The 23,656-nt window shown below is 47.9% G+C and overlaps 1 protein-coding gene across 2 annotated transcripts in view; it reads left to right on the top strand.

The window, feature by feature from the left end:
- Positions 1-333: 333 nt before the first annotated feature.
- LOC119388093 (photoreceptor-specific nuclear receptor) overlaps positions 334-23,656 on the top strand; it is a 47,094-nt gene continuing 23,771 nt past the window's right edge. For both annotated transcript variants that reach the window (XR_007415498.1, XM_049413821.1), the window contains exon 1: positions 334-488. Coding sequence is in view for 1 of the 2 variants with exons in the window: in XM_049413821.1 (XP_049269778.1) it covers positions 344-488 (145 nt within the window). In the remaining variant the exon portion in view is untranslated. The remainder of the gene's footprint in view (positions 489-23,656) is intronic.

Below are 23,656 nucleotides of genomic sequence, written 5' to 3'. Positions count from 1 at the left end.
ACAGCGCCGGAATCGCGCCGCCGCCGCACATCTGGGCGACAGTGATTGGGAGAGAGCGTGGTGGGGGTTTGGAGAGCGAAGAGCTGCCGCCACATCGGGAGAGCACGGACGGGCGAGGGCGAGATGCCTCTCGGCTGACACGCGAGGAAGGAGAGCAGGCTCGGAGTCCCAACCGGAGTTTAGAGAGGGAAGGAGAAGAGCCCAGGGCTGAAGGCGAGAGTGACGGTGGAAAGAGGTCTGTCGCGGCGGCATGGGAGAAGGAAAAGTCGCGTTTGCCGGAGGGAAGACGGCGTGTTTTGGGAGGTGGTGGAGGAGGGCAAGGAGGGTGGGGGTGAGCGAGGTGATGGGGAGGCTGAGGCAGCAAACGCGTGGCTTTTGGCGAGGCGCACGGCGCAGGAAATCAGCGTCTCGGCTCTCGATGGATGCGGCCGCGACCAGGACCCACAGCCCGCCGTCGCGGAGCAGCCTCGCGTCGTCCGACGAGCACGGTCAGTGGGCACGCGATGCCGCGCAATCGCACTCTTTCCCGCATGCGACCACTGCAGTCCTTATTGAAGGATGTCCATCACTTAGCGACAAGTTATGACTATATCAAAACGAATTCCTAATGTAATCCTTAATGCTGCTCATTCATCCAAGGTGCATGGCTATAGCGGTTCCGCGCATGGCTACCGCCACCTGTCGCAATGGTCTGCAATGGTTTAATTTTTTAGTTCACAGGCTCAAACAAATGAACTACAGCTCTATGAAGTTTAATTTATCGGATTCCTTTTTTATTAGTATCATTAATATCAGCGATGATGCATCATTAGTATGCCGAAATCGCAACTAAAACAATGCACGACAAGTCTTCAAGCGCTGCTATAATTCTGCTGAGGTTGCCTACAGCGCCGCATTAGTTTTCAAAGCACTCGTCCTAAATGCATGCATACTGGACAGCTATCGCCCTTATACGTCGGTGCTGTCCGGACTTCTCGCCAAAACTTGCTCGTTTTTCGCGCGTACTTCATAAGCATTACAAACCTTTAGTTGCTTCAGGTGGGACGACTTCCTTGTAGGTATACATGCAACCACTGTGAGTTCCACTGCATATCTTGATTACACATGATCTATATAATCTTATGTTTCAGTTGCTTGTTTTCTCGTGTAATGACGCAACCCATTTCGCGGGACTCACTGAACGGGAAGAAATACTTTTATTGACCCACCTTTAAGGGGTGGCAGCCTGCCAGGCCATGCCTGTCAGGAATAGTGTTAACAAAGCACACACGTGGCCCTCTTATAACATATTCTGGGAGGTTTTCGGTGCATCCATTCTCTTGGACGTTCATCGGCGTGCTGATGAACATCATGCGGAAGCGAGAGAATGCCGCTTCACGAGAAAGGTTGTTCACATCATCTGAGGCATGCGCTACAGGCTGTGCGACAAAAGTGAAACCACTGAACGCCGCTTTATTCTTGCCTCGTGATGCATTTCACTTCTTGAAGGAGTAGGAAGAAAAACAACTTACTCGTGTAATAGAATTCGTTCATCATCATAAGCCACTGCGAGAAGAAGGCTTCTCCCAGCGGTCTCCGATTTGCCCTGTCTCGCGCGAGCTGTTTAAATTTCATGCCTGCGAACTTCTTTTCATCACCCCACCTATAACCTTCTGCAGCCCTCGGCTGTGTTTCCCATCTCTTGGTATCCATTCCGTCGCCCTCAATGACCAACAGTTATTTTTCATACACGCCTTACGTGACCCGTCCGGGTACACTTTTTTTTTCTCTTAATCCCAACAGGGATTTCAGCTACCCTTCTTCACTCTTTGATCCAATCATCTCTCTTAATGTTACGCCAACCATTTCTCTGGGCTCATCACTGACAAAGCGCGAGCCGTTATGTCTTGTTCATATCACTCGGCATTTCAATTGCTGCACAAAGCGAGTACATGAATATGCCCTACAGAAGCACCGAGCCACCACATTCTACATTCTTATTCTCAGAGAAAACTGTTATGAGTGTTAGCTGTGACTTCTCAGCCGTTGCCCCGATGGACGTCGCCATTGAACTTGTACATCTCTTGGTCGGAGTAATCTGTTGTCGCTGTTTTGTTGTTGTTGTTATTTATTTCCTCCTTAAGCCTGTACGAAACTTTCTCAGTAAGTCAATGGCCTAATTGTCAAGTCCTCTGGCAATTTAGCTATGCAGATACGTTGACACAACAGAATAAAGAAAGGACCTGTGCCGCAGAGAATGGAGTATGCAAATATATATGAATTTGTGCATTGTGAATTCGCGTTCAAGTTGAAGCAAATGTACAGGTTTTTCTACGCGTAGCTTTGTAAATATATGCATAGATATATAGAGTAGGTCTACAAATTCCGTGTGAAAGCAGACAACCCATTCGGACCCACCTTGAACCCAATAAAACACGGTCAGTGTAAACACGGTCAGTAAAAGAAGCACGGAGTACAAGTAAGAAGGAAGGAGAAGATTAGTGAATGGAATATTAATAAGACAGTAAACAAATATTTAAGTGTATATGATCTTTAAACCCACTGTAGTAACAGCGCAGACACCATGGACGTCGATCGCCATGTAACGCGTATCTTGGTCAGTTCCCGTTCAAAGAGGTCCCGCTGAATTTTTCTTTTGTTTTTGTTTTTACTGTCCATAGCTCACCGTATTGCTTGACGACTAACGACAGACAGCGCTTGCCACTACCCTACGCAAATGTAATAAAGCACAACTGTGGATTTGACGAGCATATCATTCTTAAAGAAGAAAAATAATGTTTATAGGAGACATCCTGTAGTGACCAAAAATAAGTTCACGTCTTTTTGTACAGCCACCAAAAGGTGTGCTCACCTACCTCCATAAAACGTAGAAGCCTTGCCTTCGTGCAGCGGATTACGCGAAATCCTTATGTCAGCCATTTCAATGCAACGCGCATTTTCATGGTGCATTGATGCGCACCGGGGCTCGTATTCACAAAACTTCGCAAGATCTTTCGTAACAATTGTTCCTCATTGGCTCATTCGCCCATCTGCCACTTATGACAGGCATATCAGCAGAATAATGAACTAGACAATCACTGCGACGAAGGTCAATAACAGCAGTTGTGCTTACGGGCAGCTTATTGCATATATAGCGGCCTCGAATCTGGCAGCCTTTAAGCAATGATGTAGAACAGGATGATTTATTGGCGAGTTGCCTAACGTAATCGATTGCGCTCTAAGCGTAGTCTGCCGCTCAGTCAAGGCATATTCCAATAGCGACCGCGGTGGCCCAGTGGTTACGGTGCTAGGCTGCCGACCCGAAATACGCGGGTTCGATCTCGTCCGTGGCAGTCGTATTTCGCGGAGTTTAAATGCTATAGGCCCGTGCACTTTGCGATTTCAGTGCACGTTAAAGAACCACAGGTGGTCGAAATTATCCGGAGCCCTCCACTACGGCGTCTCTCATAGCCCGAGTCGCGTCGGGACGTTAAATCCCATAAAAGCCAACCAACCAAAAAGAAGGCATACTCCACAACCACCTCCATGACGGTGAATCAGGATTCTTAACACGCGCTCCAAGTGCTATACGTCTAGCATACGAATACACAAGAGGTGTGGACGGTGTGACAAATATCGTCGTGTATCTCAATCGGTAGTACATCGAAAACGTAATGACGTGGATTCGGCTGCCCCCGGCTCAAAGTCGACTTTTCGTCTACTTTTATAAATCCCTTTCATTGTCACTTCCGCAATTCAATTCAACTAGTATGCATCAATAACACTGCCTCTAACCCTGTTCCCGAATCCCTGGAGTCCCCCAGGACTCTGTATTGGGCCCCCTATTGTTTCTGGTGTACATAAATGATCTGCCATTAGAAATTTCTTGTTCAATTCGTATGTTCGCTGTCGATTGCGTTATTTACCAAGCATGTAACAAACACTAACGACCAGGCTGCGCTGCAGAGCAGTGTGAATAATATATTCTAACCTGGCGCGATCGTTGGCTAATGGTTCTAAATCAAACTAAATAGAAAGCAGTGCCATTCATTCGTACTTTTAACCCCCTCCTTTTTCCGCGCAAGATTGCTAACACTGGCACTGAGAATGTCAATACCTTTAAATATCTCGGCGTTACTATTTCTCAAGATCCCAGCTGGCTTCCGCATCTGTTCAACATCATCTCACTTTGTAACGAAACCCCAGGCTTCCTCAGACGTTATCTATGAAACTCCCCTCCTCATGTTAAACGCATTTCCTACACGTCTACAATAACGCCCGAAACTGGACTACCCGTCCACAGTCTGGAACTCTAATCAAATTTGTCTTAGAAATGCACTAGAGATGGTGCAGGATGGCGCCACTAGGTTCATTTACTCACAGTATTCATACAATATAAGCGTACTTTCATTAAAGGCAGAAACAGGTCTGCCCCCGCCTCACCCCCGTTCCTATCGCCGTCGCATTGCTAGCCTATTCCTATTTCACAAAGCATATCATAGTTATCTCAATCAGACACGTTACATCTTACCACCAGCCCGTTTCGTACAGGACATTCCCTATGTGTTGCTCGCCCCCAAACGCGTACGCTCACCTTTTCCTCTTCTTTTTTCCCGCGCACCATTGTAGACTGGAAAGGCCTTTCCTGCGTCATCGTCGCCATCACCAACCCACATGCCTTCACTGACGCTGTAAGAGCTCACTACTCATCCTGAACGGTCAACGCGTCATCTTTTAACAGCGAAGCGGTTCTTGGTCGAGCCTTTCGTGTCCGGGATCCGTGGTAACGCTTGTGGGCATCATAAACGGGTACGCGCCACAGACATTTGGTAAACCCCACTACTGGTTCCTAAAAATGAAGGCAACGGTTAGCCCAACAAACGGGTGTGTGCCAGAGAAAACTGTGCGGCCTATCAGAAAACTATCATCAACACAAACGCGCATGTGCCACCGAAATTGGGTAAATCCTACTACACACAACCAGGCCCGTAGCACACCATGTGTCATCAAAATATCGGAGGGGGGGGGGGTGCTCCCCCCCCCCCCCCCCTGGATACGGTCCTGCACACAACTTCCGCTAAAAAGGAAGGAGGCAACAGTTAGCCCAACAAATGGTGTGCGCGTGACCACAGTCACACCACTGTCACGTGATACTTTGTGGTTATAAAAGGTGGTGGCTACAATGCCACCTCAAAGCTTAACAAAGAGTGTTTAATAAAGAGCATTGATACCACATACCGGAGTATCTTGAGCGAAGGCTTCTCTGTAAACCTGTGTATAAGAGTGGTATGGTCAAGATGCAATAGAACTATACTACCACTTCAAAGCTTAACAAAGAGTGTTAAATAAAGAGCAGTGATAGAACGTATCTGAAACACTTGCAAAACACAGCAATGCCTGACGAAGGCAACGCCACCAGCGTCTCTGTTTCATCGGTGTCCGCGAAGCGGATCTGGCTTTTTGTACACCCAGCCCTTATGTAGTACCCCCCTCCCCCTCTCCCATTCCCAGTAGGGTCCTTAAGGTAATAAAATGAAATTAGTGAAATGAAATTTAAAGGAGCAGTCAAATGCGTCTTTTCTTTGCTGGGCTTCTTAGCATATTGGCTTGATACCATAAAAGAACGAGCCCCTTTGTTCCCCTTATTCCTTGTTTTGTGAATGCAAGCCAGTTTAGTCTTCCCTGTTTCTAATCTCATCTTAGCCCCAGTTCACTTTTCTGCACTTATTCGTGGCTGTGTTTGCCTAAGCAAACTTACTGGTGCAATCCCCACCAGGCAGTTCTGTGTTTATTACGCCTTTTGGGGTGCGTGCCCACGTGCTGACACTTCCTGCAATGGTTTTACTCTACGCAAAATGCGACAGGCTGTGCAATAACAATGACCTCATGGTACCGTAACCGTCCCCGTCTTTTCTATGGGTATTTATTATTGATCTTATTTTATACTCAATTCCCGAGTATATGAATTAGGTCGTGTCGATGTAAGCTGAAATTCAATCGGAGTTTCGCCACACGTTCATATACCGTGCAGCTTACGTCATGGCCGCGCTGCAACGCGCACGCATCAGACGTTTCATAATGATCAAGTGGCGGCTGTCATGCTGCCACAGATCACATAGCAAAAGAAAAACAACATACACACGAAAGCCACCGTTCTGCTTTGATTTCTAACCGAGGTTTCGCAACGAGTGAGTCACATGCCGTAAGCGTTCTTACGGAAGCGTCCTTCCACGAGTCCATCTGTCAGATGGCAAGATGCATCGGGTAATTCCGTAATGCTGCACCGTTTATGTAAATACACACCTTTCGCCCGGTTTTCCTTTCGCGCCCTATTATACTTGATTATGTAGCGTCTCACGAGAACGCTTAGGAGACACCTTCGTAGCTGCGGGACTCTCCCGGATGAAGTGCATGTCAACGTGAAGCGCAGAATCGCACTAAACAGCGTAGGTAATTACTGAAACAACTGTAGAATGAAATGTGTTGTCTTAATATAACGGGGCACTGAAATTCTTGGGAGTGATGATTGCTGAACTCTGAGTTAAGACCGCGGAGTTGTCAAGAAAATAATTAATGACAGCGAATTGCAATAACATCATGGCAGACCGTTATGGCAATTGAAAGGAGCATATACAATTCAATTAATCAAGTAAACGTACCGCTCGCACTCACCCCAAATCCAAATGAGTTCTCAAACCAAGTAACTGCATCACTGTTCTCAGATCAGCGGTTTTTATGTATGTTATAAATGTTCAATAATAATAATAATAATAATAATAATAATAATAATAATAATAATAATAATAATAATAATAATAATAATAATAATAATAATAATAATAATAATAATAATAATAATAATGTAACATGCAGAATGATGCAACGAAAAAAAATCACATCTGACGAACAAATTTGTTTCGCAACAAATTGACCTATGGTCTAGAAATAGCTCTAATTTCGACCGATCCTGTAAAACGAGGCATTGAATCTGAAGGCAGTCTGATTTAATGTGATGGCCATAGAGCAGAATGAGTGACGTGTGTATCTCAATGTCCGGCGCAGCATTCCGATTGCGCTTCACGATGTCGAATTGCTTTCAGTAAGCTTCACCTCAACATAGATGTGCAATGCAGTAAACCATATTGGCAAAAAAAAAAAAAGAAAGCGCTGTGCAGGGAAGTGTATCTGCGGCACAAAGAGTTTGTCGCCATGTTGCATCAAGCTCGCAGTAAGCCACCTGGCACTCGATATTTCACCGAGTGGTTCGAGCACGAGGTGTCGCAGTGGAGGTCCGCATGCGTAGCCAAGGAGTGGCATACCAAGAATGTGACAACCTCCCGAAATTTCTGTTTGCCATAACATGCCGAGAATAAATTGAGATTCCATGACACCTGCCATGGCAATCCACTTAAAGGGCCTCTGAACAACCCCTGAAAATACGAAGAACGAACGCATGCTTCTCCCCTCGTGTTTCCCACCATTTTGGCGCAATTCGTGACGCCAGCAGTCTGTTCACGTGACATCATGAGAAAATAAGCTCTCGATTGGTCCCTATACGAGGGATATCAGTTGTGAATAATCTCCTGCCCTGCCTTGCCATGCATTCACACGCCCGTTCTGCCTTGTCTCGCACGACTATCGTGCGCGATGAACTGATTTCACTTCGTTTTGTGCGTTTATTTCGACTGCGAAAGCGGGATAACAGCGTGTAGAAGAAAATCGCGAAATTCTGATAGGCTCAACGCTTATAGCGCTGACATTGTGCACGTGTTTTATGAAGGAATAAGTGGTGAAGAGGAGATAGCGCTTGTATAGGAATAGTAGATGAAGGCGAGAAAGAAACCACTCTCTCGACTTTGAACTCGGAGTGATTTACGAGTTCTTTAAATAGAAACTTTTATTTATCAATGCTTGGTAATGCTTTGTAAACGGGCGCTTTGTAATTATCAAAGCACCCGTCCAGGAATAATAAATCATGAATAGATTTCGCTGCGCCTGCCGTTCGTGTAGTTTCCTTAACTATTTGTGTTAAGTCATGGGTAAAGGAATATGAGTGCGTCAGTTTCCGGGAGATCTTGTAAACCTATACGAAAAAATAATCCCAGTCGATATGTGGTATAATGAAATTCCTCAAAAGAACAATACGACCATTTCGCGTTGCTTGTTCATCTAAACAACTCACGATATCTTTTAGGTATACCAAGCTTAACACGCTCTGTAAATTGCCCTCAAAAGGACTAAAGCATTGTCAGTCCTAACGCTGTGGTCTTGGATATCTTTCAAACGTACACATTCAACATCCTCTTTGACAACTATATATCAAAACCACCTCTTCAGGATTCACAGCCATTCCGCATTATCTTATAACCAGGCGGTATTAGCTCATCGTCAGGACATAGCCACTTCTCAGTAACTGTGTGAAAACGTGTGGGTCATATAGTAGTATAGAATGTATGCGGATCGTCCATTTTTGTTTACCAGGCTACTAGCGTTTGAATTGACGAGCCGGAACCTGCCTTTCCTGTTTTGTGAACACCTTCATTGATGGCTTCTTCGCGCTGGTGGATGCGGACCGCGCTTAAGCTTCACTCGGTGGCTTTTTTGGTTAGTCCCAAAAAAAAGCATCTTCATTAAAAAATAACTTGTCACAGTCAGCATGCGCGCGCTGTCCCTTTTGCCTTTCCTTCATAGCAGAGTGCGAAGGAAATTTACGTTTTCCCCAATGTATTCTTTTGAAAAGGTATCCGAAACTGGAATGCCAGTTTCTTAAATATTCTTATAACCTTTGTAAATCTGTGCCATTTTGCTGTAATCGTATAATCTAAAAGAAACAGGGTGAGGCCTCGCGGTCTGCTTTTTGTTTTCAATTCTACGTGAGCGCTTGACAGTGCTTAGAATGATGTGCAGCTTCTTTTCCAACACATATTTTAGTAATTTATGGCGTAAGTCTTCTGGTGTTCTCCTCTGGTATTCTAAGTACCATTAAGTTGTTCCGCCGGCTCCTATCTTCGAAGCTAACGAGCCTTTGTATAGCTCCGTCCCATTCCTTTACTGTTTTTGCCAGCAAGATAGCTTTTTTTTTTTTTCGGGCTCTTCGAGGATTTGTAAAGGCTGTCTTCGACCTGTTTAAGCCGCGTACACATCCCCTGTAGAATTTTCTTAACTATCTTCTAGCTGTCGCATAATTCTTTCAGAAGTTCTTGTGTTGTTTTTGGCCCTGGGTTTTACCCAACGTGTCCGGAAAGCATAAGACACAAACTTGCAAAACAACAAATATAGCACCTTTGGGCGAGGCATCAATAAAGCTGTTGCCGCTCTTAGAACCGTACAGAAGGAGAACAGCTGACCTGTTCAACGTGTACCCAAATCTAAGCACACGGGTCTCTATAGCATTTCACCTCCATCGAAATGCGAACGCCGTGGCCGAGATCGAACCCGCGTCGTATGGGTCAGTAGCCGAGCACACAGCTGTACCCCCGCGGCGGCTGCTATAGTAAGCAAGTTATAAAGCACAGCGGCCCTCAGCGCCTCTATTAGGCTCACGTCGAAGCAGTCGTTTCATCCGTGCCGAACACGTGTAACCCGCCGCAGCAGCCTGTTCGTGCACGATCGACAAGTGGGCGATCACGGCACTCAACAAACACATGCATACAGTAACGAGAAAGAAAAATGTCAACAAGAAAGAAAAACGGGTACAGAAATGCGACACGAAATAAAAGCGGCACGTAAGGGATGCTCCGACACAGCCGTCCTTCTCCCAAGCAGTTGTGTAACGCACGTTCCCACATAAGCACTCGCGCACGAACGCATGCACAGCGTGCATGCGGACGCCGCCACGAGCGCGCTGCATTAACGCCTTTCCATTTGACGCGCCTATTGTTGCAACAAAGCCAGCTTCCAAGGGAGAGGGAACAGAAAATTAAGTGCAGCGCTGTATAAGTTACACTACATATCAGCGGGATAAACGAATAACACTATCTCTGTAGATATATACGAATCGTTCCAAGTTGGGGCTGCGTTAGTCGTCACGTTAACTTTAGCGATTAGCGAGCGCCGGTGTATGGCATATAGATATATATTTTTTTTCTTTTTAAAGGAGGGAGCTAATAGGAAGGGGGGGGGGGGGCAAAGGGAAGGGAAGGGTGGATGCACTTGACAATCGAGGTGGGGTGGCGTCGCGCGGCATGCGGGTGGTGTCGCACGTGTTTGAATACCGTGGGTATACGAGTACACACATTCTTGATTGTCATATATTTTATGGTGATGAGAAAGGGAGGAAGGGGGGTGCTCATCTTTGGGCAGCCGCCTTCACCGTTGTTGCCTTTTGATGAGCAGCTACAGCGTTTGGAACTTAATTCTTTCCCGACAGCAGCGCCGTAAAACACAATCTATATATATAACGAGTGACGGAAGTATTTTCCAGTTGCACGTGCAGCGATTTCGGCATCGGTGCGTCGTTTATCTTGTACACGTGTCTCGCAGCTATACTGCAAGCACTGAGATCGTGCTAGTTGGTACCGTTCCGCAGCTTCTGTAAGCGCGGAAGAGACGTGACACGGAGGACAAGCGCCTGTCCTGTGTTCTTCGTCCGTGTCACGTGTGTTTCGCGCTTACAGAAGCTATCGCTGCAATAGGCAGGCACTGATGTGTAAGAACACAGGAACTCACGCGATGCTTGCACCGCGCATTGCCATACCGGGGCTAAACAAAAGGTTGATGATGCCATGCGTCTGCCGTTATTCTCAAGCTTTCGTGGCTCCTCCTGGCCGGCACTGCACCACTTCTCACAATACCTAATGGTTCATCGTATCAAGTGACTCGTTGACCGAGCATAGTACTGTATAGATTCACAGTACTGTAGATGCCAGTTGAAGCTTTCACATACCCTGCCGGATAACAGACTCGGGCACTGCGGACGCACTCCGCTATAATATAATTGTACCGGCACTGCCCCCCCCCCCTGTGTTACTCAGCTGTCCTCATCATATTACTGAGCATATGGAAATAATAGCGGTTTCGTATGTGCCTCAGGACGCGTCAAATTGTCAACGGTACACACATCGCCTATGTATACAGGAACTGCTGTATACATGCCTATGCAGCATTTAAGGGGGGGGGGCAGAATTCGCGCCCCCCCTTGAGTGATCTGGGGGGGGGGGGGTGCGCTGAGTTTGCCTCATACTTTTACTTAGTCGGACCTGTCCCGTCATTGTTTAAGGAACACGGTTACGGCAACGCAGGTTTTTGACGATAATGGACTTTGAGCCCCCTTAGGTGATTAGGGGGGGGGGTCACCCCCACTGCCTCCTCTCCCTTCCCGTGCGCGCGCCTGTCGTGTTTACAACGGACACCCCGAGCACACCACACAGGTCTGATTTCGCTGCTAATGCTGCACGTTATTGGCACCGCGCTTTCTTACGCATTCACCCGCATCAACTGCAGCTTGTCGCTGTCGCGTGGCGACGCGTGTAGGCGCCCTTGTGAGCGGCAGCAGCGAGCAGGCGTCGCGTGTCTGCCCGTCTCAATGGGCGACTAACGAGCGAGCGTCGCGCCACGATTCAGGGCGCCTCTGCCGCGTCAAAGGCCCCGCCGATGCGTCGTGCGCCCGCGCTAAAGGTGCGAGCAGGGGCCGACTGAACAACGCGGTGACGCCCGGGGAGCGATGTCATTTGGCTCGACTCGGCCTTGTTAGCGGCCTTTTCGTTTGGGACAACTTTACAGTGATTCCGGCGTTGAGAAGCCGACGCTTTCGTGTCACGCGTGGCGTCGTTAAGTGGCTGCCCCCTTTTTAAAAGGGGATGCACTCGTATCCTCTTCCACGCTCGTCTATTCTTTACTATTTAGAAACGATGAACTGTGTTGAACGCGAATTAAGGCACGTGCAAGGAAGCGAGGCGAAAAATTGACGTTGACATTTCTTAGAGGTGTTGCATGCGCGGCGCCATGCCAGCCTTACAAAGTAAGTCGACAAGTTTAGCTGTTCGCGATTGATGTATTTCACTGAGCGGCCATAAATTTTGGACAGCATGCCACTCGTGTTATCAATGCGCCCATCACCATTCATATGGCATTCATCATTCAATAACTATTACTAGGTGCTTACAATTGAACGTTACATCGCATCAATGAGTGAAGCATAAAAATAGCGCATGCGATAATAACCCATAGAATTGACCACGTTTTCGGAGGGAAAAAAAATTGAAGCTGGGAATCCCCACCAAGGTATTGTCAGGTAGCGAGCAAGCATTTTTAATTACATCAATTAACCAACATATGACAACGCTCGTCTTCATCAGCCAACACTAGCCGATGATATCAGCCATATAGTAGAGATAATGTAAGCCAGCACTATCGGCGCAATCCGTCGTCTAGCCACAATTATCCACAATTGCCGCTATTATGCATCATTTATGCAACGCTAGCTGTCATTAACCATTAACCATTAATCATTGTGGTAGTGCATAGGAATAAATGCGGCAGGCCACGCGCTGGTAGACATTAGAATAACTGCGCTAGATGGGATGCTTGCAATATGCCAGTAATTACGGTATATACCAGACGTCAGCCATTCACCGCTCTGCATTATCCCCAGGATTGGCACACTTAAATAGTCCAACACGTAACATATTATCTTATAATAGACGAACAGGTGCATATATGAACGTAAGGAGGAACTCGTAGTAGACCAGCTAATGCATGCCCTCCTCGCTCAGCTAAAGCTACCATATATCACATCACGTGGGCATGTCAGGCCTTTACTGCGTTACCCCTCATACAACATCCTACAGTGGGGCGATGGGAAGAGCTGCTGGACAGCGAGAACCTGGAAGATCAGCTGAGTCTGACTGACCGGGCCCGCAGAACCCTAAACTGAGACCCCCCGCCCACCGCAAGCCAAGTATAGCCGGAGTATAGCCAAGCCAAGCCAAGTATAGCCAAGTATACTGTAAATGAGGTTTCAACACCACTTCCACCTACACATTAAAAGTATATAATGTAGCTTTGATATAAGTGAATGGGACGAATAAATAAAGTATAGCGGTGATCATAGAGTTTCATAATAGTGCACTAGAGGCATATCTTGCGCTAGTGCCTACGGGAGCTGCAACGCATGACGCTTCAGACAGCATGGAAATGATGGGTATAGTAGATGGATTTGCCTATGCTTCGTTCTTTCGACTCCGTGCGGCCTGCAGCCACTTCGTCGCAAGACGAAGCTCAGCAAAAGTTAAGCAGTCCTAATTCACCAGCTTGAACCCTTTAAGGCTCAAAAATTCATATCAGCTCACGAGGTTCACAACGAGGCATTCTTTTATACGAAACAAAAGCCAAAGCACAACAATAAACAAAGACACAAGTGGGTTCAAAGTCGCAAGCACGGAGACATAGGCAAATCCATGCACCTACTATACCCATCATTCCCATGGTGGCTGGACGATCGCAGCGCCAGAGTTCCCTCTAGCAAATATTGTGGGAAACTCTATGGATGTGATAAGTGAATAGGAGGCAAAGGGTCATGGCATATACGTGTGCTTGGCACTATTTGTTGTAAGTTCACAGCGAACAGCCACCTGATAAGGATTGACAGGGCATGCTTGGGCACGCATTCAAATGCACTCAAACAGCGCGCAATGCTTCTGCTGCAATCCTGTTGCTGATTTAGGGGCCTTTTTTACACGAGGTTGCGTCACAGGCGGCTCAAAGCACCGAGACGTGAAAGGCAGCTCGCGAAATAGCAACGACCACAACGATATACGTGTATCGAGTTCCATAGTTACAGCCTAATTATTAATTATTACAAATTATTAATTTACTTTGAGAATTCCTGCTCATGAAAGAGCTTACCACGCATGGCTTTCACGTCCGCTATAATAATAATAAATCTCGGCGAGGGAAAGTTATCAGCTTGCGTAAGATCCGTTATAATTAATAGTTCGAGACAATAAGTGAACGAAGTGGTTGGAATACACGTAAGACGCGCAACTTGCTTGGCGAGCCGCGCATATATATACGCCGTTTCTTCCGTGTTTCATCGGTATATATACGCAGCCGCCAAGCTTGGCATCAACACAAACACAGCGTGTCGCGCTGTCGCGCCTTTATTCGGGACCCCCTGCAGAGTCGCGCTCGTCGCGTCGCCTTGAGGTCAGACCCACAATAGAGCCATTAACGGAGAAAGCACTCATGCAGCCCAGCGGACTTCAGCCGCAGTCCGCGCCAGGGTTTCGTGGTTGATTGTTTGCTTTGCCCCCTCCATCATCTCGATTCTGATTTTTAGCCCAAGTATTCCTTGGTGAGGCGTCACATTAATATGGGTGCAAGCATTCGCTTGCTCAACGCCTGTGTGTCGCAGTTTACCACGTTTTTACGATCACTGCGTGCGTACAAATATCTATGCTGTAGCGAAGCCTTGGAACTTAGTAATGGAACATATTTAATATAGGTTTGCGTCAACCACCCCCACACAATTAATAAATAGCCTACATAGCGTTGGTCTTCCGGGGACGTTTATAGGGGCCCCGACATGATTGTATTGCTTTGACGGAATAATAACTTAACAAATATAAAAAAGCAACAAGTAGACGCACCTTGCGCCACGCATGCGTCCACTTTCTGTTCTTTTATGTTCGTTCATTAGTTCTTGCGTACGAGTAATACTAAGCGCAAAACAATCATGAACGGCCACCAACTAGCCCCGTGCATTACTTCATATATATACACCTGCCTACACAGCGGAACCGTCGCCGCTCCTCCTATCCCGTGCTTCCCTATACGTCACATGACTGCTGTTCGTCCTTATGCTCTCTCCATCACATTCATGCCGCTCCTGTTACCACCAATACACGATGGAAATCTTTGGCGAGTTGGTGCACTATGCACCCCTGAGTAATAGAATACATACAGAGCTAAACGTCCGGATAGAAAGCAGGGGAATTGGAGGACTATACCCTTTCTTCCTGTGGTGATCAGCAATACATGCTCCCCCCTCCCCGGTCCCCCTCCCCGGTCCCCTCTCCCCCGATCCCCCCTCCCCCCGTTCCTCCGCGTTTCGAACAGATATGCACAAGCAGCCCATGAGAGCTGAGTGGAGGAGGAAGGTTGGGGGAGGGGGGGGGGGGTATACGTTGAGCAAGATTAATTGTTTACACTATTGAATATGATACGCGTATCTCTCTCTCTATATATATATATATATATTGTTCTCTTTTCCGTTGTTAAGTGCTGTTATAGTCAAGCTCTACGTTTCCTTTCATCTAGTTCCACAGCACACGCGCCGTGTTATCAACAAGTAAATTATATTTCCATCTCTCATTCGAATCAAACACCTTCCACATTTTCTAATTAACACCTCAGTAAAGAACAAGCGCCACGGTATACACGCCTCATTTCCGCGTCATTGAACAAGCGCTTCACAATTCAACGTGAATTACAGCGTGTGTATCGTTATATAGCTCACGTATTTATAAACTATATAACCTCGCGACGCGTCGCGATGCGTGCACGCAGGTAGGTCTGTGTACGCACTATACAATCTAGAGAACGCCGTATATCAAGCTCTATAAATGGCGCACACATACACATGACCGCGCGGTAAATAACCCGCAACGATTGCTGTATATATAGAACCACGAGAGGTTTCGCGCGAATTCTTCACAGAGGTAACTCGCACGCGTGTTCGGTGCGGCTGTCTGCGAGTTGCGCGGAGGCCAGTGTTGGTGATCGACAATTGGCACCGTTCTTTTTTTTCTTTTTCGGCTGCATCTCTTTCGTTTCTACGCGTCCTTTGGCGCCGTCGTTGCTGCTGCGCGCGTCACGTGGCAGCGTATACTTCTAAGGTATAATTTACTTCCGCGCGATTTCATTTTAACAGCGGTCTGCGACAAAGGTCGCTACGTCTCGCGAACCTTCGGGAGCGAGCCCGAAATCACCGAACCGTGAAGAGGAACAAACGTTTGAACCCTCTCCATTCAGGCAAACGCCAAGCCAGTTCAAGTGTGGATTCCCAGAACAAGAGTCGTATACATAAATGTTTTTACACGAAAACGTTTCGATTCTGCGAGCCCGTGAGTAGAAAATAATAACAATAAAGAAGCGAGCGAGAGAGAGAGCACGCAATTATAAGGGGGTGGGCCGTATACAGCAGCAGTATCTGGCGCTCTTGCCCAACAAAAAAAGTCTCGGCGTCTCGCGCTCCACAGGTATACATAAATTAGGAACGAACTTGAAGGGTATGCGTTTTATTGACGAAGTTGAAAAACGTTCCACCGCTGGCGTGTTTCTCGATTTCGGACAACCAAGGACTGATGCCTTCGGAAAAAGAGGAAAATATACGATACGTAACCGTAAGAGTGTCGAGAAAGAAAAGGTAGAGGAGGGGGGAATGACGACAAGAAAAGATGTTGTAATACTGTCACAGATGCATGCTGTTCGCGTGTTCTGTCGCGTGCTGCGTCGATCCGATGCCTGCGAGGCAGCGTGTTTCAGACCACCGAAACCGCGGGCAAGTGCGCGCTGCGGAGATGCGGAGAATAATGCAGCCGAAACGGGCGCTTTTGAAACGCGAAAGATTGATCGCTCCTTTCTTCCGCGACATGCTACACGTCGTTGCGGCGTCACAATGCAAGCTGCCGAAGAAGCGGTCTCTCGCGTGATGCCGAAGCGGCGACAAACGAAGGCATAGCTCCGCGCATGCACTGAGCTGCTATAACTTCGCGTGTATCTGAGCGGGAAAAAAGGACTGCTGAGAAAAGAAACGTAGGCATGGGTGCACCTGCCATGCGCGCATTGTCTGCTTGCCGCCAGAAGCGTTTACGTTTCCCACCGCATTGAGTGGCGTACATCGAATAAATCATTGCTGTAACATCAAAACTTGGAAATCTGTTTACGCAATCTTGGGGGGGGGGGGGCGTGAAGCGTCGTTCCTGTGGTCAGGTTCGAAGGGGGCGTTTGTCCCTCCCCCCCCCCCCCTGCCCTTCCGGAATTAACCCCTCTGCTCGCCGCCATACATCACATATTGATGGCAGCCATCAGCTAATCAACAATATAACACAAAGAACAGAACAAGCGCAGTCTTCATATACTTTTGCAGGGCCGGCAACGCATATGCCGCCGAAGCTTCCATGCTATAATCGGTTGTTAGATTGAATGGATCAGAGACGCCATTGTGAACAGTTTCGCGATAATTTGGCCACGTGGCCTTCATTAACGTGCATGCAGGACATGCACGTGGGTACGTCCCCGGTGGAGCAACCGCTTAATGAAACAGAGCGAAGATGACGCGCAGCGAACAAGAAAAAAGCGGGACGAGCACTGGCAAGTGCATCAGCAGTCTTAGATAACATCATCGTTCGAGAAACTTGCGTTGCCTGACACAGCTCGCTACAGTTAGGTGAGTTGAGGGAAGCACGTGTTCTTGCCTGTACTTCTTCATCAGTTTGTGTGTATGTATATGAACCTGTTTTCTGCGTATATATTTAGCTTAGCGTCAGCGCTCGTTCCGTTTCCCTTTTTTGATCCGTGTGTGCCGTCAGATCGCGCAGTTACGTTTTACTATCGTATGTGATTACTACATAAACGGAACTACGATATGCAGTCGTTGAAGTATAAATAATATTTATTTATTCATATCGGGGATCTTACGTAGCAAAACCCACGATATGATTATGAGGCACGCCGTGGTGGAGTGCTCCGGCAATTTCGACCATCTGGTATTCTTTAATGTCCATTGGCATCGCACAGTACACGGGCCTCCATTTCGCCTTCATCGAAATGCGACCGCCGCGGCCGAGATCGGACCCGGGACCTTCGGGTCAGCAGCCGAGCACCTTAACCGACTTTACCATCGCGGTGGACAGAACATTCAAATATATCTAATATCATGGATTAGTATAGACTTCGCCTGGGTTAACTTCGTACGTTTAACTCCTTTATTGGATTTTACTTAGTGTGCGCACGTGTCCCCGAGTGCTAGCTTGCACGCACGTCCAGTCGGTTCACACGAAAGCGCGCAGCTAAAAGGCATTTGAAGCAGCCAAGAGAGAGAGCGCCGCCTTCGGTGCCATAAGTCCATCTCCCCACATTGTGCGTCCGTCGAGAACGGCACGCGTCGCAGAACACGGACAGATGGCATATACGTACAGGCAGGCACGTTTGGAGGGGCACGCACGCACTTGGCCTCCGAGAGAGGATAATGCTGCTCGTCACTTATCCTCCTTGTATATCAATGCCCCGACCGCTTGTCACGCATACGATACGGCGCAGAGTCACGGGCCGGGGGGTCCACGAGGCGTAGGCGAAACTCAAAGAGGAAGAGACCGCCTCGACGCAACGACATCTTTGTGTCGGCGTTTCCTTTGGCGGCCGCTATTGCTCCTCACATCGACTCTTTGCGACCGCGGCAAGCCAGTTATACAAGTCAGTCAAGTACATGCACCTCGCGGCAAGGAAATATATAGGCTACGTCTGATTCCTGAACGACAGCCCGACGCGCTTCTTCGGTGTATAAAGGAAAGCGCGTGTGCTTTGGGTCCGACGTTCGTCTCATGCGCCGCACGCTCGAGTTAGGAATGAATTACAAGAAGGAGATAAAGAGAATGCAACTTTGGGCTGTAAAGCTAGGGAGAGATGACGGGAAAAGCTAAAGGACTTGTGCTGCGCAGTATGGGATATATATATATGTGCCTCGAGTCGATGCCGTCTTTGTAATGGGATGAAGAGGACCATCTCGCCATTCAATTATCGCCTTCCACTCACGGTGTCGGATAAGCCGATCTCGTACTTCACATGACACCGCGCAGCTGTGATGCGCGCAGTCCGTGTCAACTTTCCAGATTTGCGAGGGATTTAGCGTAATCTCTCATGCTTTAAAGGCTGAATAACATGGCTGAGGAGAGGCTGTACAGCAAAGCTGCATGTCTGAACACATACATACATACATACATACATACATACATACATACATACATACATACATACATACATACATACATACATACATACATACATACATACATACATACATACATACATACATACATACATACATACATACATACATACATACATACATACATACGACGCAAATATGGCAGCAGGTGGTGGTGGTGGTGATCACAATGGTAATGATGAACTGATGACCATTTTTTTATATATTATATAGCCTCAGTTTAGATGCTGAGGTGCGGAACGGGTCACATGCACGCCGCTGTGGGGCGCTCGTGCGCCCCAGCCATGAATCAAAATCTTCTTCTCTGAATAAGGAATAAGCTAAGTTCAGAGAAGATATATCTGACAGATTTAAATGGCAAGCATTAAATAACGAGCTTGGTGACATGTGCCAACGCCCCGTTTCATATATGGAATGCTCAATTCATCAGCGGCATTGTCATATATCTAAATTGATATAGTGGTGGTGATCTTTCACAAATATGTATGCATATAACCTTACAATTCAGTTAGAAGTTGTCCGACCTTCGCGAGTAGCGGACATACCATGCTGTTTCTTGAAAGACAGCGCTTTTGAGAAAAAAAAAAAAAAGAGCATTTTAGATGGTAATATTGAACGAGGTACACCGGCGCATACGTCCGATGTGCTATTCAGTCGCGTGTAAACGACCTCATGCGCAAGATAAATTTTGTGGGTAGAGGAAAAGACATTGGCTGGCAGCCTTTTTTTCTTTGGAGCATTCACATGCGGAATTTTAAGAAATGTGTACATAATGTGTACGCGCACCACGTGTAGGTCTATATGCACGCAGGTTGCGTACGTGTATTATAAACTTCCAGGTCGTACCCGTCGTATTTGTACGGGATTTCGTTTCACGTTTGCTGTGGGCCCTCGTGAGACATATCGAGGTATACGTATACACACATATGGCGCGGAACGAGGCGACATCACGGCGTCGCGTTTTCGTGGCGACAATCGCCAGTAAATGCAGCGCTGATTTCGACTGGTGGCAGTATTTCACTTTCGCCACTCATGACAGCTGACGCGACAGACTTTTGTTCTCGACATACGCACACGGCGACTCTGCTGTTCTATACCTGCATCTGCACATATGCACGCACGCGCGCTGCCGCTACGCGATGTAGGCTGAATGCACGTGTCGTTTCAAGAACAAGCGGTCGCCCGGGTCAGATTGAAAGAAGGGACGGCTGCAAAACAAAGGCCAAGAAACGAACCCATTCGAAGCACGGCCGCGTATGAGGTCCCCCGTCTAATTGCACCCTCGGCAGCCAAGGCGTTGAGAATGATGCAGCCGTCTCTCGATCACACGGCAGTTTGTTCGTGCCGTCAACGCGTGCACGGCAATTGTATCGCAAGATGCTGGTGAAAGTATGTCGATACAGTTGCGTCTTTAGTATGTCGTACATACACGTGTTCCTGTGCGTTGTTGAAACAAGCCAGAGAATGGAATGGCGTGACGTATCGAATATTATTATATACAAAACTATTCGAATACTGACACTTCCCAGTTAAGCAATATAAAGACAGAAACGGCGAACAAGAAAAAAAAAGAAGCAAAAAATGAGCAACGACGGAATTCAATACCTTCATGTTACACAACTGCCGGCCCGTAATATGGTTAAATTAACGAGTGTAGCGCAACAGAGTTATGAGGACCAGTATATCGGTCCTCCTATAGCCTGTATAGGTGGGTGACATGCATGGACGTGGGCGAACGTTCATCCACGTCTTCGATTGCTGTGCTGCCAGAATTGCCTATGCCCTCGGACATCCCTCGGACACTGAACTTCTGGCAGACACATATCGTGCACTCGTAATTAAGGCTGGACTCTGATTACACCGTCACCTTGATACACACGCTAAAGGCCATATTATAAACACTTGAGAGGGCAGGTGTTGTGCACATATATGCCGGGTATACAGCGCGCGCATGTGTAACGTATCGTGTATAAATCATGCGCACGTGCCGTCTATGGTTGTTCGCTGCACGGCGTTCATTTTGTTATCACGCTGGTCACTATACCCACAATAACTTCATAGGTGTACGACTGAAGCTGTTACGTAAGTCGTTTTTTTATTTGTTTAGTTATTCTTTTATATAGACGAGTGCACCAAGCGCTATTAAGAAATGTTTCACGGTATCATGAAGGAAGGAAGGAACACAAAAAGGGAGAAGGCAGGGAGGTTAACCAGACAGCAGTCCGGTTGGCTACACTACGCCGGGGGAAAGGGAAGGGGAGTGTAAAGATGGGAGAGACAGAGAGAGAGAGGGGGGAGCGAGCGTAGATAAAACCATATAAGTAAACAGCGGTTGGAATAAAAGAAGTATCTTTTTTTTTTTTTTTGTAAGGGCATTTTATCGTTGGCCAGTCTGCTTCGTTAATAACATGTCAGTGATCGAGATGAGTTAGCATTTCTTCTAACGAAGTACCATATAGCTTGTACAAAAGCATCCTGTCGCATTGCGTCTTCCACTCTTCTACGAAAGGTAACGAGATTCCAAACGAATGATAAGGTCGTACAAAACTGCATTGCGCACTGTCATCGTATTTCCTTCTTTTTACATTCCATATCCAGAAATTCTCGGGCTCCCAACTATAGCGACGTTCCTCTCACGCACCTCCAAAGGAATGATCAAGTGCGAGCTAGCTCACAAGAGCAAGAGAGGGGAGGGCTTCGCCCCCCTTTTTAGTCCCACGTTTCGTCATCATCCCAAGGTGGCAGCACCAGAAGAGTCCCCGCTCTGCTCGGTATCTAAAGGTTAGCGCCAGCGGCCTACGCTTCGTCGTCCACCGCAGCTGCATGCGAATGCGACGTGCAGCCCTCGGGCAATGCATCAAATTCGAACGGCGTTCTCTCGTGCTTGCGCCTGCAGTCCTCGCGCGCTATGGGGGATTGATAGACAGCACGTCGAGATGGTGTTTTGAAAGGCCAAGGGTTGTGTCGGCCCTCACCTCCCTTCTCCTCCAGGCTTCCAATCTCGACTCCCCAACTTCCCTCACGGCTTCCCTTTTGCCTCCCGCGGGAAAATCGAGCAGCCGAGGAGCCAAAAAACAGCGCGCCGCGAGTCGGTCAGAGAAAAAAAAAACACAAAACAAAGAAACGATGGTGTCGGGGCACGACGACGGGAGAGATTGCACTTCCGTGCGTGCAGGCGGCATCGCAACTACCACCCTCCTTGCGCCTTCTTGAATGCAGCGGGGAAGGTGCAGCGTCTGCATCTCCTGGATGATGGTGGTTGTCGTGTGAGCGGTGTGGTGTGGGAAGCAGAGCACCCTCTCCTCCTCTCCCTCACGTCGCGTCATTCCCCGACCCAGGAGCAAGACAAATGGGGCGGAGCGCGACGGTGCCCGGCGCGAACTGTGATTGGCGGCGGGCCGGAAAGACCGGAGCAGCTCTTTGGCGCCGACACTGGGGACCCCCGACGGGCGGTGGGAGAGAGGAGGTTAACTTAGCCACGCCCTTCGTCTGCCCTCTCCCTCCTTCGCGGCTTTATGGGTCATGGGTGGTGGTAGTTCTGGCGGCGATGGTGAGTGGTGGTGGGTGCCGCCATCAGGCTTTTTCTCTCCGACTGCAGTGGAAGTCAAGCTCGTTGTTGTGCGGAGAAGACGTCTCGACAGGCCACGGCGCTGCCGTTTCCAAAGCGAGTGCTGTAACGCCAGCTAGCTTCTTTACTTGCGTGCAGTGTTAGCCGTGCTAGGTTGAGCTGCATTGGGTGGGAGGTGGTTTAAGCGAAGTCATGGGACAGGTGCCGCTGTGAGCCGGATGTTGTTAGTTGCCTATTTTATTTGCTCCGAGTTTGGAGTATAATTGGAGCTTCCTCGGTAAAAAAATAAACGGGGAGCCGCGCTTGTGAACAGGTCTTTGGTGACCATCATTTGCTGTCGTAAAATACGCGAAGTGGTGTACTTAAACAAAATCTAGCGCAAGTCTTGGGGATTGGTGGTTGCGGTAACGAAGGCATCGTTCTTTCGAACGCCGTTTTGCTTTCTCTCTCTCTCTCTCTTTTGTTTTTCACGCATCCCGTGAAAAAGCAACTACTGTGTAACTGTCGCCCTCTAGACGAATGAAATGTTGAACGAATGCTTTTCATTAAACAGAGCAGCGACAGGCTACTTATTGTTTCCATAATCACAAGAAGGTATGTACTAATCCACCAGGGCCGGCCCAGTTTGACACAAGCAGTTTGCTGAGCTCAAGGGAAAAAAAAAAAGAAAAGCTTCAAAGGAGGCCGCTTACTAACTCTACAGTGGCGTGTATAGTTGCCTACAACACATGAACTGAGACTAGCAATGCATTGTGACTTTCGATACCAAAATGTAATTTTCTTCTAACGTTGGTTGCAATGAGGATCATCAAACAGCAGTTGTTCAACAGCGCTCGGCAGTTACATTTCACTGTCCGGAACTCATCGTACACTGTAAACGAAAATGTACCCAGCTGGGAGGTCTTGGGGGATGATGCTCCCGCCTAACTCCGGTGACCTCTCCCCAACTCGAACACATCGGAATTTGCCGGAGTATATACGTTCATTCACCGCCGTTCTCCTCCCGCGGCCGATGGATGGGAGGAAAAGGGCGCCCATTCCCTGAATATACTCCGGTGCACGTGCCGCAAATACGTCGGCGGCATCGCTCAGCGACGTTCATTGGCTGCTGGAGGAGTGACGTAGGCAGCCTCGCCGGCCGACCGGTTTCCACCAACACTCCT

This window comes from Rhipicephalus sanguineus, chromosome 3 (genome assembly GCF_013339695.2).
Source record: "Rhipicephalus sanguineus isolate Rsan-2018 chromosome 3, BIME_Rsan_1.4, whole genome shotgun sequence".
Taxonomy (NCBI): domain Eukaryota; kingdom Metazoa; phylum Arthropoda; class Arachnida; order Ixodida; family Ixodidae; genus Rhipicephalus; species Rhipicephalus sanguineus.
This window is presented reverse-complemented; position numbering and strand designations above follow the sequence as displayed.